Source organism: Oncorhynchus keta, chromosome 7 (genome assembly GCF_023373465.1).
Source record: "Oncorhynchus keta strain PuntledgeMale-10-30-2019 chromosome 7, Oket_V2, whole genome shotgun sequence".
Lineage (NCBI taxonomy): Eukaryota > Metazoa > Chordata > Actinopteri > Salmoniformes > Salmonidae > Oncorhynchus > Oncorhynchus keta.
In genome coordinates, this window is record NC_068427.1 from 24,774,489 (window position 1) to 24,793,284 (window position 18,796).

At 42.9% G+C, this 18,796-nt stretch overlaps 2 protein-coding genes across 4 annotated transcripts in view; one reads left to right on the forward strand and one right to left on the reverse strand.

Annotated features, from left to right (window-relative positions):
• Positions 1-5,486, reverse strand: part of LOC118385825 (cholecystokinin receptor) — a 72,346-nt gene extending 66,860 nt beyond the window's left edge. For both annotated transcript variants that reach the window (XR_008139782.1, XM_052522344.1), the window contains exon 1: positions 4,984-5,486. Coding sequence is in view for 1 of the 2 variants with exons in the window: in XM_052522344.1 (XP_052378304.1) it covers positions 4,984-5,146 (163 nt within the window). In the remaining variant the exon portion in view is untranslated. The remainder of the gene's footprint in view (positions 1-4,983) is intronic.
• Positions 1,406-18,796, forward strand: LOC118386189 (Na(+)/H(+) exchange regulatory cofactor NHE-RF3-like). Of its 2 annotated transcripts, XM_035773703.2 has the most exons (12): positions 1,406-1,537; positions 3,715-3,807; positions 8,217-8,293; positions 8,742-8,812; positions 12,677-12,886; positions 13,193-13,415; positions 13,941-14,077; positions 15,155-15,350; positions 15,594-15,790; positions 16,427-16,630; positions 17,984-18,391; positions 18,560-18,796. In XM_035773703.2, exons 2-12 carry the CDS (start codon positions 3,746-3,748, stop codon positions 18,614-18,616), a joined length of 1,842 nt encoding a protein of 613 aa, XP_035629596.1. In that variant the 5' UTR covers positions 1,406-1,537; positions 3,715-3,745; the 3' UTR covers positions 18,617-18,796. The 2 variants fall into 2 exon arrangements, with proteins under 2 accessions (XP_035629596.1, XP_035629598.1); XM_035773705.2 differs by lacking the exons at positions 1,406-1,537; positions 3,715-3,807; positions 8,217-8,293; positions 8,742-8,812 and adding an exon at positions 11,112-11,271.

The window sequence follows — 18,796 nt, forward strand, 5'->3', positions numbered from 1 at the left end:
GTGTGTGTGTGTGTGTGTGTGTGTGTGTGTGTGTGTGTGTGTGTGTGTGTGTGTGTGTGTGTGTGTGTGTGTGTGTGTGTGTGTGTGCGTGCGTATACGTGCATGCGAGTCTGATAATGTCTGTGTGGTCCAGTTGGAACTTGTGGCAGATCCCGAGGGGTATGCTAAGTATATAGCCAGGTCACTCAAGATCTACTGCAAAATTTCACGTCGGTCCAGATTAGTGGATAGGGATGGCGGATGGGCATAAGCCACGAGTTCCGGCTCTGAGGGTTGCGGGTTCAAGGAGCACTTGTTTGTTAACTCTTCACTTCACCATTCGGAATTCATGCCTAAACTTAACCGTTGAGTTGTTTTTGTTTTAACCCTATCACAATCCTTAACCCTTAACAATTCAGAATGATTGCCTATAATTAACCTTCAACATTTGACTTTTATGGACAAACGTTGGATGCTGCAGTGAGACTGTGAAAGCTTGTTGAAATTTAGTGTTTGTTACATACAGGACAGTGAAGAGCACAAAACTCTCCCCTTTCCCTCCGCAGCCTCAGTTTGAACCAAATGCTGTTGTTGACAGAGAGCTGGTCCACACATCCACGCATGCAGACACACACACAAAGACCACTACAGAAAGGAACACAAGGTGTGGTATGGACTAGTATCCTACAAGCTGGTGTCAAGACTGAATACACTGAACAAAATGAAGGTCCTGAAATGGTTATTCCTCAGCTCTTAAGGTTCCTTGGAGAATTCTTGGCCGATAAAGAACCGTTGAGGTAAGTGTGGGGTTCTTGACGTGGCATCTACGGTTCTTCAGAATTCTAAAAGGTTCTTGAAATGTATGGAAGCCTGCAGATGTGTCCCTTTCATATCACACAGCAAATTGGCCAGAGTTAACTAGTGTTGATTTTTCAGTGTAAAATGTTAGTGTTGATCAAGAGTTAAATTAACACTGTAAAGAGTCAAGGGTGTCAGGTAGCCTAGCAGTTAAGAGCATTGGGCACGTAACAGAAATGTCACTGGTTAAATCCCTGAGCCGAATAGGTGAAAAATCTGATGATGTGCCCTTGAGCAAGGCACTTAGCCTTAATTGCTCCTGTAATTCGCTCTGTACAAGAGCAATGTAAATGTAGTGTAACGATATCAGGGGTTGTGTTGTTGGATGGACGGTATGTGCCTGCGAGGTATCTGTGTTTTCTGGCTGCCAGGACCATGGACAGCAATGGGAAGTAATTCCCCAGAGGCAGGGCCATGGACAGCTCAGGGGAAACTGCCAGACTGCAGCAGAACAGCCACACCTGTCTCCAGCTGTAATTAGAGACTAAACGGCAGACAGGTGAAACCAATCAGGGGCCTCTACTTAACTGCACCCTGGGTTTGCTTTCTTTGTCTTTCCTTTGACCCCGGCAGGTGAACGAGGACGAGATTGGAGAGACTGAGCATACAGTGGAGCAGGAGGTTTACCGGAATAAAGGAACTGAAGATTTCAACAAGGAGTGAACCCCAAAGACCAAGAGTGGAGGCCCTTCCACTGATGGTGACGTATTTACTTTGTTTGTTTGAGTTTTGTATATCAGGAACCTTGCCCCTATCTGATTTTTAAAAAATAAACCATGTTAACCCTTCCCGTTGGACTGGTGGTGTGTGTTTTTGTATGTGTAAACCCTGCCTTATCAAGATAAGGGTGCGAAAACTGTCACAGAAGTTACAGTAACACACATTGGTGTAAAAGAACCCCAGTGTTGCTGTTTAAGAATAGAGTTGAACCAAAACCATGCCAATCATTAACATATATGTTTTCCCATAACTCTGTTTTGTGCATTGATTAATTAATCTTATGCTACTGAAATATTAATAACAAATGTTTTTAAACAATTCCAATCCTGGACTTATTGCACCCATTAGTGAAATGGTTGTTCCAGTTTATATATTTAAGGTAGTATCAGATCTTAGTCTTCCAAACCCCGGCAGTCATTCGGAATCAAATTCAAAATGTCAGATATGCCACTCTGGCTGGATTCCAATAGGAATTACACTCTTTGCAAGACACCATAATGTGATTTGCAGGCCAGATATGGCCAGTAAACTATTAGTTTCTAACCACTATATTAGGGTAAAGCTTTGTATTACATTTTAAATACAACAAATTCACTTAGGATATTACTCTGAAGTCCTCAGGACTGCACATTCATGAATGCAACAACCATGTCTCTATCAGTAGCAAACACAGTCATGGATGGTACTGGTAACTCTCAAATTCACTCGAAAGCTACCCTGGTAAATAATGCCTAAAACTCTGAAAGTAGGGCCATTCAAAAACAGTCATGGAGCGTCATTTATAAACAGTGCATATGTACAAAATATACCCCAAAATGTGTGTCCACCAGTTTTCACGCAAAAGTTGGCATTCATTTTTTTTTAAAGTAATTGATGTGAGAATGTGTTCACCTCCTGGCAAACTTTAGACTATGTGTATGCACATCTGCTAGTGGTTGAAATGTTGTGTTGAAAGCTGGCAAGTAAATATTTTGTGCAAATGGTGAAAAGCTTATTCATAAAAAACAAAAATCAGGAAAACATGCTAACAAGAATGCCACCATTTGGCATTAGTGAGAAAAGTGAAGTCCAAAATAAATCGATATTAGACAAACATTATTCCTATTTATTTTCATAACCATTGCAGAATGCAGTATGTTCCTCACATTTTTTGGCCTTGATGGGTTAATATTCCCGAATGAGCCATAGAACAAATAACCATGTGCATCTCTCATTCAATTGTACCTTGTAGTCTAGTAAATAGATAGGTTTAATATATTTCAAGTTTTGCAATATCATAGGCAGTGCAGTTGATATTTTACATTGAAGTAGGCCTATGTATCAAGTTTAAAGTTGTTATTGTCACGTGCACAAGTGCAGTGAAATGCCTTTATTACTTGCTCTTTCCCAACAATGCAGTAATGAATATCAATAATACTTCAAAAAAAGTAAAGTAGAACAAACAGTAATACTACAATTGCATTTTTTGTAGCCTCCCCTAGAATGTTTCAGAATTCGCGGGCAGTCGCTCATATTTAGTTTGGGGGGAAAGTTCATATAGAACATTGCTGAATTCAAACGGTCTGCTGACAGGTTCACAACAATTTGCCATTGTTTACTCGTTCGGACACAGTCATTTTCCAGAGAGCATAAAGTATTGCTAATACAGTAAAGAGACCGGTAGCTTATGTCAAATAAGTGTAGCCTACAGTATCGCGGTGCGTGCCTATTGCCGATTTAAATCTCATAGACTATATCAAGGCAGGTCATATAAACCCAATAATCTATTGGTAAACTAAATATTGAAGAACAATTCGTATTTTGCATTCCCTGTCCTAATAATTCCAAATTATACAGGTGAATGGAGGCTCGTTCACGCGAGCACAGTTTTACAAATCCGATTTATAACGGGAAAAATGCGTGCGCTAAGTTGTCTCAATATTTGTGTACTTGGGCATTTTTGCATGGTTCTTCAAAGAACCATTCCATGTATGGTTCTTCAGAAACCATGCAGACAATGGTTCCCCTATGGCATCGCTTTCAAGAACCTTACTTGGTTACAACTTGCACTTTTATTTTTATGAGTGTAGATATAGACTATTTAGAGACAAACACACATCTATTAACATTCTGCTTAACCAAAACGAATTTCTGACTAATGTTCCCACCCCCCCTTAGGATGTGACTCTATTCCATAACGGTTGGCGCGATGCACGATTCACTCCCGCTCCTGTATGACAAGAAACCTCAGTCATGTCATGACGAAAATTGGTTTGTAATAATAATTGTTCTGTATCACCCCTCGCTATTTCCAGGTTAGTATAATTTATTTGATTACATTTTCTGACACCTGACACCAGCCCATTTCTCATTGGCAGTCAGAGTAGATGTTTATTATGGTGTGAGCATGTCAAATTCAATCACTGACAGAAGCAAATTAACGTAAGGGAATGCTGTCTTTGCCACATTTCACTGGATATCAAATGTCTCTCCACATCAGTCCATGATTGATCTGAGAGACGGTCTCACACACACACACACACACACACACACACACACACACACACACACACACACACACACACACAGCTCTAGCTGTGAACAACAGCGTGGGAAGGAGACACTGTTTGTTTGTTAGAAGTGGACAAATAGGTCTTCAGCTGAAACATTTAGTCAAAGTGCAATGCTGACCTTTTGGTATGAGGGTAAAGCCTCAGTCTTCTGGCTACACTGGATCAATGGGAACTAGTTTAATTTATGGTCGAGAATGCAGTATTGATGTCTGTCAAAGGATGGGTGGTAGTCATGGTTTTAAAGGGGGGTGTATTCCCAAGCGTGAGAATTTCTGAATAAGTGTGAATTGGTATGGTTTCAATTGAGTTGGATTGTAGCTAGGCTGGATACATGAATGCGCTGTTGCTTTCTCTGCTGTCCCCATATTAATAATCTACATCACTGTATACACACATACGCGCGCGGGCACACCCACACCACTTGTACACACACACTGTACAAGTTATTGTAATTAATTTGTGATATACCTACGCATCTGCGCTAGGGTTGACTCGGTTGTCATACAATTCTTAGAAATAAATGGGACACTGATTACTACAATCAACACATGATGTTCCAGCCCTTTAAAATGATGTTAATTGGGAACCAATTATTATATCACATTTGATTTGTTATTAAATTAAATTTTAGAATATAATCATGGTAAAATGTTTAGACAATTTGCGCTTCGCGTTTACCAGTTGAGATTAACTTTGCTTAAAATAGGTTTTCTTGTATCTGGTATTTGGACAATGAGCGAAATATGAACGAATCGGTAGTTTGAGCGCCTATTGCTGTTGAAATGTAGGCTATGGTGAATTGGGTTTTGTGTCAGCTTCGTGAAAATGCATTGGCTTGGCGTATTTGATTAAATATAGGTGGCCGGTTCCTCACCTTTCTGTTTGACATGCTGCGGTTTGAGGACCACGTAAGCGTTTCCACAGGTGGTGATGTTAGTGAGTTCCAGGCTGGAGTTCGGCGTTCCGTTTGACGCTGCGCCTTGCGCTTCCACACACTCCAAGAACACAGAGGTCTCGTTCAGGGTTTGTAAATCCATCTTGAGGTTTAAAGAGAAATGTCAAAAGTACTCATTATATTATTGCTCGTGAGCATTTGCTGTGGTCATATGACTGTCCATAGAAACCCTAAAAACATGTGTAAGTAGCCTAAATCTTTCAAAAAATACTCCAACCAAATTAAATGTTTGTCTGTAGATTTTCCTATTTTGTTTCCTAATAAACACATTCACGGTATCCTTGAAGTTCTCAGTTGCCAGTATGGGTTCATGAGTTGAGTGGATCTCTGCACTGCAGGAAGGCTGGGGACCCCGCGGTGCCGCTGCGCCTCGCCGGTTGGAGTGACTGCGGCTCGGACTGAGCGCAGAGTGCAGCGGTCGGGTAATATGGGGAAAGGCTGAGTGCATGGGGGGTGGGGAGAGCGCGGGATTGGTCGTTGGTTCTGTTTGCGGCTACGCTGTTGGGAGTGTGGGGCAATGGTCCTCTGGGGTAGAAAGTTATGAATGGCCAACTGAGTGCTCCAATGGCGCCCTCAAGTGGTGCGCAAATAACCCACATTGATTTTATAAGATTTGTATAATAACAATTGGAGTAGGCCTTCAAAATGAGAAAGCAGTTAGGAACGCTCATTGTTGCAGGGACTCATTTATTACGATAGACTTCTACTTTATGACTTCAGGAGATCTATAGTCTATTATTATTGACGTATCTAATCATGTCTTTTTTAATGTATTTTTTACAGATGAGCCCTGAATTACATAAATTACTGAAAATACATACATCAACAAAACGCACAGGTGTTTTGTATTCCATAGATTAGAATTACAAAAACAAACCATTTTTGTATATGCTAAACCATATTATTCCACCACTTACATATTTTCCACATTGAAGTAAGCAGGCAGAGATGAATGGGCCACTGGATTGGCTGTAACACGAGCTTTACTATAATCAAAGGACCTGTTGTACTGTAGCAGCGAGCTGCCTGCTGAGGCGTGGTATTGCTGTGAAGAGAAGGGACTATCACACAGGCCCGTGGTTGAGTGATGAGAATGCAAACTGCTCTCACTCAGAGAGAGATGACTGTCCGCTACTTCTCCAGGCCCCATAACCCAAACTATCCACAGCTTGAATTAGCCTGGTACTTCAATCTGCAGATCCAATTACCCACCTAAACAAGCCAATCAAAGTGCAAATCAAAGGAGGGAGAGCGAGAGAAAGGGAGAGAGACTGGGAGAGAGAGAGATGACTGCTACCCGCTGGAAGGAGTGTTATTCATCATGGTCTCTCTCTGGGATGACATGTTGATTACACCCGGACGGTATAACAGTAATGACTCCAAATGGTTTAACACTGATGTCGGTATCCACACCAGACCTGGGTTCAAATGGTTTAACACTGATGTCGGTATCCACACCAGACCTGGGTTCAAATGGTTTAACACTGATGTCGGTATCCACACCAGACCTGGGTTCAAATGGTTTAACACTGATGTCGGTATCCACACCAGACCTGGGTTCAAATGGTTTCACACTGATGTCGGTATCCACACCAGACCTGGGTTCAAATGGTTTAACACTGATGTCGGTATCCACACCAGACCTGGGTTCAAATGGTTTCACACTGATGTCGGTATCCACACCAGACCTGGGTTCAAATGGTTTAACACTGATGTTATCACCAGACCTGGGTTCAAATGGTTTAACACTGATGTCGGTATCCACACCAGACCTGGGTTCAAATGGTTTAACACTGATGTTATCCACACCAGACCTGGGTTCAAATGGTTTAACACTGATGTCGGTATCCACACCAGACCTGGGTTCAAATGGTTTCACACTGATGTCGGTATCCACACCAGACCTGGGTTCAAATGGTTTCACACTGATGTCAACACCAGACCTGGGTTCAAATGGTTTAACACTGATGTCGGTATCCACACCAGACCTGGGTTCAAATGGTTTCACACTGATGTCGGTATCCACACCAGACCTGGGTTCAAATGGTTTAACACTGATGTCGGTATCCACACCAGACCTGGGTTCAAATGGTTTCACACTGATGTCGGTATCCACACCAGACCTGGGTTCAAATGGTTTCACACTGATGTCGGTATCCACACCAGACCTGGGTTCAAATGGTTTAACACTGATGTCGGTATCCACACCAGACCTGGGTTCAAATGGTTTAACACTGATGTCGGTATCCACACCAGACCTGGGTTCAAATGGTTTAACACTGATGTCGGTATCCACACCAGACCTGGGTTCAAATGGTTTAACACTGATGTCGGTATCCACACCAGACCTGGGTTCAAATGGTTTAACACTGATGTCGGTATCCACACCAGACCTGGGTTCAAATGGTTTGTTATTGAAATACTTATTTTCTGTGTACAGATATAGGATCTTAATTTGATCCAGTTTGGTACATCAGGGAAATAATCCTGCAGCAACAGGAAATGTGATTTATTATGTGGATTGTAATTAATGGATATTTTTGTAGGGGTTGATAAATTGTAATCTCCACTTTCAAATTTCAGCCTTATGAAAAAACTTGGAAGCCTTTTTAAACATTTAAACAGTTTAAAATGTCCTGCATTGCATGAACGGTCTCCTGCAACAGGGTGATAAAGCTAGGATCTTCTTCCTACATCCATATTTGAGTATTTTCAGATAATTTGGCCGGAATCTACTTTAATTGGAAGTATTTGATAGTATTTTCACATTATTTCCTATAAATAGCCTACTATTTGAATGTGTTTTCAAATGCGTATTAAAACAATGATTTTCAAATACCTTTGTTAAAGGCCTGTGAGTATATTTGATTATTTTCAAATACAGTACATGCCAATACATTTAAAGTATATTTCCAAATGTATTCCAATATTCAATTACTTGTCTTTTCAAATAAAACATATCTGAATAGTTATTTAAAAATTAATGTGAAAGTAATTGAGATATTTAAAATAGTATTTGAACCATGCAGGTCCAATCCACATATGCACGCACGCACGCACACGCTCACAAGCACACGCACAAACAGAAATGAGTCAGACAGTAGTGTTTTCTCAAGCTGAAGAGGATCTCTGTCTCTCTCTCACACACTAAGTCTCATGGCCCTGCATGGCTCCTGTCCTATCCGATGCCCCTCACATCAATCTGTTCAAACACAGCTCCAGGCCCCTGGTAAGTACCTGCCTGGATCGAGGGTCATCTCTCTATCTCTCTCCCTGGCTGAACAACGCTCCATCTTGCCTCTACTGTTTACCCCAGGGACACACACCTGCGTATGGGGCCTCATCTCTCACCCAGCATTGTGTGTGTGCAGACACCAAATCACTTCAGATTTGACTAATGGTTGAGTGAATGCTGACCTCGGGCAGCCCTTGCCCATCAGACTCTCTGTCTCTGACCTAATCGACAACACACACACACAATAACACACCTATCTGTGTATGACACACACAAACACACATGCACACACTTCTTGATTCTCTCCCTCTCTCATCTCACTGTCTCATTGTCATCAATCCCATACAACTACAACCAGTTCATAAATCTGGCTTGCAGTTGTCGTACAAAATGGGTTTCCCCTTGAGTGAATATTTATTTATTTTCTCTTCTGTCCTGACAGCAGGAGGCAGAGATCAGCTGGGGGAACCCTCTCAAACCTCTGTTACATGGACCCAGATTACCAGCATCAAGGTATGTATTGGTCCAGATCAGATTGTAACAGTCCCAGCAAATTCACATTTCAATCTTTCACCCTAAACTCAGTTGTCAAAGATTGTACTTTGTCATACTGATAACTAAGTTGAGATGCGTCTAGATATCATTGGACAAGCTGTGTGTCTGGCTTTATAGTGACCATAAGTGAGTAAAAGACAGACAGATATGAGTGGATTCATTACTTTTAAACTGTTCTAAGCTGTTCACAGAAACTGGAAGAGTTTCATCCAACCAGATCACACCATTTCGATTTTAGCAGACACTTGTATCCAGAGCAGATTTCTCACCTAGTCGCCTCGGGGATTCATACCAAGGGACCTTTCGGTTACTGGCCCAACGCTCTTAATGGCTAGGCTATGTGACACCCTAGTAGTAGTACCAAACTGGCTCCCCTGACAATAAAACATTCTTCATAGATCAATCAACCATTACATCGAACACTGGCACTGTACGAATACTCATACTATCGTACATTTTAAGTATGTGAAATTTCGGAAACAGTACTCCGAATGAGTCATCTAATGCATGATTACGTTGACACCCCAGCAAAGTCACCCATGATACAAGTCCATATTCTTTGAAATCACTTTGAAATTTGACCTTTGGAACAACATCTGGTGCCAATGGTTGCATGTTTGAATCCATCGATTGAAAGTTGTTTTTGAGATTTGTTTCAAAGCCTATCCAAAACCCTAAGTTAATGCCTAAACTTAACCCTAACCTTAAACATTATTGCCTAAACTTAAGCTTAAACAATTCATAATTTGACATTTGGGACAACTTTGAAATTTGACATTTGAATGAATATCTAATTCTGACATGAGACTGCGCGAGCTTATTGTAGCCCCGCCATTCATTCATTTTGGTAGTGTGTCAATATAATCTGATTATCAGCTGTTGTCAAACACAAGTCAGAAAAGATGAGTGAATTGCACTACATCAAACACCGAAGTGAGTATGCAGTTTAAGAATGTAGTAAGCTAGTACGGTATTCGGATACACCCATTGGCTACAGAAGCATCATGATATGCCTATTGAAACTGAAAAGGAACGTGCCTCTCTTTATTCAATTGCGGATATATATTGAACAAACGTAAACACAACATGTAATAATTTCAACGATTTTACTGAGTTACAGTTCATATAAGGTAGTCAGTCAATTGAAATAAATGCATTAGGCCTTGATCTATGGATTTCACATGACTGGGCAGGGGCACAGCCATGGCTCGACCTGGGAGGGCATAGGCCCACCCACTGGGGAGCCAGGCTCAGCCAATCAAAATTATTTTTCCCCACAAAAGTGCTTTATTAGAGACAGAAATACTCCTCAGTTTCATCAGCTGTTCAGGTGTCTGGTCTCAGATGATCCCGCATGTGAAGAAGCCGGATTTGGAGGTCCTGGACTGGCATGGTTACACGTAGTCTGTGGTTGTGAGGCTGGTTGGACACTGCCAAATTCTCAGAAAATAAGTTGGAGGAGAACTATGGTGGAGAAATTAACATTCCATTGTCTGGCAACAGCTCGGGGACATTCCTGCAGTCAGCATGCCAATTGCACGCTCCTCTGTGGCATTGTGTTGTGTGACAAAACTGCACATTTTAGAGTGGCCTTTTATCATGATGTTTAATCATCATCTTGATATGCCACACCTGTCAGGTAGATTATCTTGGCAAAAGAGAAATGCTAACTAGCAGGGATGTAAACAAATGTGGGCACAACATTTGAGAGAAATAAGCTTTTTGTGGAACATTTCTGGGATCTTTTATTTCCGCTCCTGAAACACGTGACCAACAAACTTTTCACAAGTTGGGTGTGACTCCCCTCATATTGGTGGCTTGGTTTGTTCTGATACACCTTATCTTCATTTACTTCCATCATCCATGGAGAGAAATCGTACCACAGATAAAGTCCATTTCCATAATAAAACAGGCAATTCTTCCATCCTGGCAATATGCCCACAGTCAGCCAGTCTTCGCTCCCATTAACCCTGCATTATGTTGCCAAGCCTTGATCCTTGACATTGAAAGTAGCTTTCTCCACCATTTTCTGTCACCTTTGACCATCTGAACAGATGACTGGGTTGTGATTGGGAACAGTGGTTTTTAAAGGGTTACCTGGACTGGGCTGTTCAGACATTTTATTTTACCTTTATTTTACTAGGCAAGCCAGTTAAGAACAAATTCTTATTTTCAATGACGGCCTAGGAACAGTGGGTCAACTGCCTTGTTCAGGGGCAGATCGACAGATTTTTACCTTGTCGGACATGCATCTCCACTCCTGCCATGAGACACTGTTAAATAGCTCAGCATTTAGGTCAACCTTTGGACTGTCAAAGTCCTTCAGAGAGAGAGAGAGAGAGAGAGAAGACTCAGATAGAGAACACCTGAGCATTAGGTGAGCTCCTCCTTCGGACTGGGAGTAGAGACAAGAGGAGGTGAGTGAATGTTCTACTGTTTCTCTAATTAATGCTGTATTTATTAACATGGTCAATTCTACGATTTGCTCATTTTTTTATATTGCATGTACTGGTTATCTTATTTGTGGCAGGTGTTGGCGGGTGTTTTCTGTAAGAGTGTAATTGACATAGAGAAAGATCAGAGATATAGGAGCAGTGGATAGAGGGGTTCCATATAACTCTCTAGCGGTGAGACTTTAGGGTTAATATGTGACATGTACCCCCCACACTTAAGTGAGGATTCAAACTCATGGGATATCATCCCTCTAAAGAGCATCATGGTTACACTCAAGGTTTCTTCCCAAATGTAGATGGAGTTTCCTTGCAATTGTCATCTTGGGCTAGCTTAAAGGAGTTGAGGACTCCATCTTCTTCCAGCAGACACTGCAATCTACAGTGACTATGTAATGGATTAAATGATACAACTTGACATATTAGTGTTCACCATAATCTAACAGTTGGAAATAGATGAGCAAACTGTAGGACAGATAAATATCAGCACAGAACCACACCCAGACTTACACTACACTTACACCTGAACACAGACAGGTCCGTCACATCTTTCTTTCTCCCTGTGATAACAGTGTATTATACATTATAAGGATTCCTACGTTGACATTCTTTATCTGGGGGTCAAAGTTCACACATTCTAGTTAAAAGAGCCCTTCGCACCTTCAGCTGGCCCTGGCTGCCGTTAACCATTAACACCCTGCTCGCGGCCACAGAAAAGTTGGCATAGCAGGTTAACCTTCTTCTGGAGATGTCAGCAGTTGGCTAAACTATCCAAAACAAAGGTCTTCAAGAGTGTAGATCTTGGTGTGTGTGCGCGTGAGTTAGGGACTCGCCCGTAATGATTGTCAGAATACACCCCAGAGGTCTGTCAGTAAAGTATCAATCTGTGTAATCAATGACCACTGTCTTCAGCACAACCCCACACTGTCACATCTCTGTGTAAAATTGTGTTTTTTGTCTCTCTGTTTCTATATGACCAATCAGATTTCTGTTGTGCAATTGTTCCACTCCACACCCAATTGACTTCCATTTATCTGAGGGTGTAGTTACCGTACAGTATGTACCTGTGAGCTGCTACAGAATAGCTACGTTTTACAGCACATTGCGTTATTGAGGTAATTTGGCAAGTCTGACAATGTGGGAGTTTAGGACATTGAGATTAGATCTAATCGGCTTTACCACTGCTACACACGGGATGATTTGAGGGTGAAAAAAAAAATGTTTTGTTGGGAGTAGAAGGGAAGTTTGTGTATTAGCATTCTCACACTCTTGTCTGCATTGCATGATATGGCTGGGTAAAAATAGAGGGTAACTGTGTGCATCAGTATGTGGTGTGGCGTGTTGTGTTCTTACCCTGTGGTGTCTGTTGTAGGACATGGCTGGGTACAAGCCCAGGGTGATAGTTCTGAGTAAGAAGCCAGGTCATAGCTTTGGCTTCTTCCTGAGGGTGGAGAAAGGCGAGGATGGTCACCTGATCAGGAACCTTGAGATGGGCGGGCCGTCCGAGCTGGCGGGTTTGAAGGATGGAGACCGCATTCTCCGGGTCAACGGAACCTATGTGGATGAAATGGACCACTCACGGGTGAGGAGGGGAGGGGAGCTGACAGGGATAGTAGTTGTCCAATTACACATGAACCCCTAGCTTCTCCCACTGTTATTGTATTTAAATTCTACAGGTGTAAGCAACATAGTAATAGTAAGATAATAGTATGGTAATAACCTTATCCTCTGGTATTGTTCACACCTATCAAATCTTGTAGTGCCTTGAGTAGGTACCATTTTGGGTTTGGTAAATGTGGAATTACTAGATAACTCTAGAGCCATAGGTACTGCTGTAGCAACATACCATGCTTTGTCCCATCTCTTTGTGCTGTGTGCCCTGGGTTAGGTGGTGGACCTGGTGAAGGAGAGTGGTGCATCCGTCACCTTCCATGTTCTGGATGTGGCATCCTACAAGCAGGCCAAGACTGAGGGGGTGGATCTTTCTGACCCTCACCCCAAACCCACCCAGCCCACCATGAATAGAGTTGCAGGAGAGGCACCCAAACCTAAACTCTGCTACCTGGCCAAGTCCAGCGGGGGTTACGGCTTCTCTTTGCGCTCTGTCAACGGTGAGAGGGGTGGGGCACACATACACACACACACAGATGTAATCTCTTTGCTTATTTTTTTGATTGTGTGTGATACAGCTGATGGGACACATAGCAAGTCTTGTCACCTCTGTTTTTGCTTGTTGATCAAGCAAGAAATAAACACATTATCATTGTCTCGCATAGCCAGAAGCATACCACTCTCCATCCCACTGCTAGCTTCCCTATGAACCTAAGCAGGGTTGGTCCTGGTCAGTCCCTGGATGAGAGACCAGATGCTACTGGAAGTTGTTTTGAAGGGCCAGTAGGAGGTACTATTTCCTTTGGTCTAAAAAATAAATTCCCCAGAGCAGTGATTGGGGACATTGCCCTGTGTAGGGTGCCATCTTTCGGATCGGTGTCCTGACTCTCCTTGGTCACTAAAAATTGCATGGCACTTCTCGTAAGAGTAGGGGTGTTATACTGTTCGTCTTTTGCATATCCAATGATAATGATTTTATGATTCTGTTTTAAACTCCATTTTCTTTCCTCCATTTCCTGATCAAGGTGAGGTGGGCATGTTCATGGCAGAGGTAAACCCAGGGGGTGCGGCCGAGAGGGCAGGGGTCAAGGCCAACGACCGTCTGATAGAGGTCAACGGGGAGAATATGGAGAACGCCACTCATGACCAGATAGTAGAGAAGGTTAGGATTCACCCCATATTTACACTACTCTGTGGCGAACTTTAAGTTCAATATCTGTCATGTTATTCTACAGCCTGTCAACACATGTTCAAATCAAATGTTATTTGACACATGCTTGGTAAACAACAGGTGTAGATTAACAGTTACATTCTTATGGGCCCTTATCAATACACAGGGAAAAAAAGAGAAATAGAAAAATAATAACACATGGAAAAAAATACACAATGAGTAATATACATGGGGGACAAGGACCGAGTCGATGTGCATGGGTAATTGAGGTAGATATGTACATACAGGAAGGGATAACGTGACTAGGCAACAGGATATATAATAAAGAGTAACAACAGCGTATGTGATGAGTCAAAAGAGCTAGTGCAAAAAAGGGTCAATGCAGATAGTTAAATGGTTAACAAATAGCTACCTGGACTAACTATTTAGCAGCTTTATGGCTTGGGGATAGAAGCTGTTCAGGTTCCTGTTGGTTCCAGTCTTGGTGTATAAGTACAGCTTGCCGTGCGGTAGCAGAGAGAACAGTCTGACTTGGGTGGCTGGAATCCTTTTAGGGCCTTCTGTCACCGCCTGGTATAGAGGTCTTGGATGGCAGGGAGCTCGGCCACAGCGATGTACTATGCCATACACACTACCATCCGTAGCACCTGGTGGTCGAATGCCAAGCAGTTGCCATGCCAAGAAGTGATGCAGCCAGTCAAGATGCTCTCAGTGGTTTAGCTGTAGCCCATACCAAATCTTTTCAGCCTCCTGACAGGGAAGAGGCATTATCATGCCCTCTTCATGACTGTGTTGGTGTGTGTGGACCATGGCAATACCTTAGTGATGTGGACTCACTCAGAATGCAAGAGTTGGGACAATGATAATTCGGCAAATCAGTTTTCCTGATTCCATCTTTGTTCTAAGGGCAGCTTTGCCTTGAGAGCAGAAACAAATGTGATTGGTTAAGGAAAGATATGTCATAAGTCTTTATTCTACATAAGTCTATTCTTCACAATTCATTTCTATCTGATAATTATTTGACATTACACCATCCTTAAAGAGCCCCTGTTGTGGCCTCTCTGTCAGGTCAAGGCATCAGGCAGCAGAATCATGTTTCTATTGGTGGACGAGGACACAGACAAGTTCTACAAGAACAAACGCATCAAGCTTGGTGCGGGGCTAGCCACAGTGAAGTTCCTCCCACTGAAGCCACGCATTGTAGACTTGTTCAAAGGATCAGATGGCTATGGATACTTCCTAAAGGCTGAGCCTAACAAGACAGGTGTGTATGCTTGTGTGGTGTGTGAATTTTGTAAACTTGGTTACACTTTACTTAAAGCCAACCAGTATAATGCATTAAGATGCGGTTATAAAGACTTTTCAGAATGTATGAATCCCTTATAACAACACATCTACTAATAGCCATATAGGATTATTAATATTAGACTATTCACCAACAGCAGTCATCAGTCTGCGTCATTTTACACAATAAGGACATGCACTGTAAATATCGTCCCACCTGCAGGCCATTTCATCAAGGACATTGACAGGGGCAGCCCAGCTGATAGGGCGGGACTAAAGGAGATGGACAGGCTGGTTGCCGTGGAGGGAGAGGAAGTGGACAGCTCCAGCCATGAGCAGGTGGTGGACAGGATCAGGCAATGTGGCAACAAGTGCTGCCTCCTGGTGGTCGATGAAGACACGGACACGCTCTACAAGATGGTGAGTAGTCAGGGACAAATCTTTCCTGTTGGATTTAGGAAATAAATGAATGAAACAACAGTCAAAGGAGTTGGCTAAAGAACATAGGCATACAAATCTGGGGCAGTTTAAGTGTCTCAGAGCAGGAGTGCTGATCTAGCATCAGTTTTTCCTTTTTGGATTATATTAAATGAGAGGGGGGAGCTGATCCTGATGAGCACTCAACTTTTTGAATACTCAGTGAAAGTAACCTCCTTTTCCACTTTACTTCCAGATCATGTCACTTAATCTTTAATAATAATGATAACATTAAATTACATTTGTTGAGTGCTTTTCATTTTCAATCAAAAAGCTATTTCGAACAGGCTTCACAATTATATAATTTTATATATATGTAAAAGTATGTGTTATTTACTTCTGCCAGATGCATATTATAAACATTTTGCACTTAAGTCCATTGTGCTACATTTTTGCCCTTTGAAGACCATTCAAAAAGCCTACAGAATTGTTTTTTAAATGAAAGGCTGAGGGGCAGTCATTTCCTGGTAACTATCATAGCATATATTACAGGCTCAGGAAGTGGCCAGAGAGACAGGGCAGTAAAGACTATAGTGGGGATTGAGATGTAGGTCTGAGATTAATTGTGATATTCCACAGGGAGGCGTGTCTCCTCTTTTCTACTTGGAAGAGATGGGATTCCTCCTTCCAGCGAGCCCTCCGCCCAGCTACCCAGAGTGCATCCCGGCCCTTGTCCCAGCCACCACAGCGCTACTCAAGCTGTGTAAGATGGAGAAGACCTCCGCTGGGTACGGCTTCCACCTCAACAGTATCCAGGGGGTCTGTGGCCTGTACATCAATGAGGTAAGTACAATGTAGAGCACCTACTATACCCAATGGGTAGCCGAACGGATAAGATGCTGCATCCCAAATACATGAACTTAACAAGACTGTTAATCAGATATGGGAAAGATCAAGGGAACAAAACACAACCTCAATTTCATACAAAACATGACCAAATGTATGTGGACAGCTGCTCGTCGAAACATCTCATTACAAAATGATGGGCATTAATATGGAGTTGGTCCCCCTTTTGCTGCTATAACAGCTTCCACTCTTCTGGGAAGGCTTTCCATTAGATGTTGGAATGTTGCTGCAGGGACTTGCTTCCATTAGTGAGGTCGGGCACTGATGTTGGGTGAAAAGTCCTGGCTCACAGTCTGCGTTCCAACTCATCCTGAAGGTGTTCGATGGGGTTGAGGTCAGGGCGCTGTGCAAGCCAGTCAAGTTCTTCTACACAGATGTCGACAAACCATTTCTGTATGGACCTCCGGTGCACAAAGCGAAACAATTCCAACAAATTGTCATGCTGAAACATACTATTGCCACAAAGTTGGAAGCACAGAATTGTCTAGAATGTCATTGTATGCTGTAGTGTTAAAGTTTCCCTTCAATGTGACTATGGGGCCTAGCCCGAATCATGAAAAACAGGCCCAGACCATTATTCCTCCTCTACCAAACTTTACAGTTGGCACTATGCATTCGGACAGGTAGCGTTCTCTTGGCATCCGCCAAACTCAGATTGGTCCGTCAGACTGCCAGAATGTGAAGCATGAGACATCACTCCAGAGAACGCGTTTCAACTGCTCCAGAGTCCAATGGCGGCAAGCTTTACACCACTCCAGCCGATGCTTGGCATTGCGCATGGTGATCTTAGGCTGGTATGCCGCTGCTCGGCCATGGAAACCAATTTCATGAAGCTCTCGCCGAACAGTTCTTGTGCTGACGTTGCTTCCAGAGGCACTCGGCTGTCCCGTTTTGTGAGCTTGTGTGGCCTACCACTTCGCGGCTAAGCCGTTGTTGCTCCTAGTCGTTCCACTTCACAATAACAGCACTTACAGAATATTGGCGAACGGACGTGTTGGAAAGTTGGCACCGTGTGACGGTACCACGTTGAAAGTCACAGAGCTCTTCAGTAAGGCCATTCTGCTGCCAATGTTTGTCTATGAAGATTGCATGGCTGTGTGCTTGATTTTATACACTTGTCAGCAAAGGGTGTGGCTGAAATAGCCGATTCCACTCATTTGAAGGGGTGTCCACATACTTTGTATATATTTTGTACCTCTGAAACACTCCGGTCATTCAGCAAACTGTCAACTGTTTACATTTCAAACCATTCCAAACTCAGCTCACCCCTTGTGGTGTTCTCTCCCTCAGGTGGTGAAGGGCGGAGCTGCAGACAGGGTGGGTATGGAGGACGATGACATTGTGGTGGAGGTGGACGGTGTAAACGTGGAGCAGAGCAGTCACCAGCAAGTGGTGGGGTTGATCCGTAACAGCGGCAGCTCACTGGTGCTCCTAGTGGCTGGGAAGCAGGCCTACGACCACTTCAAAGCCAAAGGGGTGGCCATCACACCCCAGCTCCTCACCCCCGCACCCACAGCCAGGTCCCCATCCCCACCCCCCTCCCCCACAGCCAGGTCCCCATCCCCATCCCCACCCCCCTCCCCAGCCCAAAGACACACACCAGCCCAGATAGACACGCCAGCCACTCTGGAGGAAGTCCGAGAGGAGGTGGAGGAGGAAGCTAAGCCATACATCCCACTGCCCCAGACACGAGAGAGAGTGAGTGATATAACATAAATGTGCTCGAGTGCCTGGTACCTTCTGAACTAGATTCAAATTACTCTTAATGTATAGACTAGAAAAAAAGTATTCAGAAGCAAGTTAGTATCAATTGTATTTGTCCACAATTCTATTGCAGACAATTATTTGACTCTTTCTCTCCCTTAGACTCCATCTGTGTCTTCAGCAGCATCATCTTGCTCGAGTGTTGATGAGAGACTCTGAGAAGTCACCAATTAGAAACAACTTCCTGACTTTTTCTGTCTCCCGTCAACCTTTGTACTATGCAGGATAATGTGGATATCTTGGCATAAACTCTGATCAAACTAAATACATTCCAATGACAGTCTGTTTAAAGGTATAAATAGAATTGATTTAAAATAGTAATAAATATTTATGCATTTA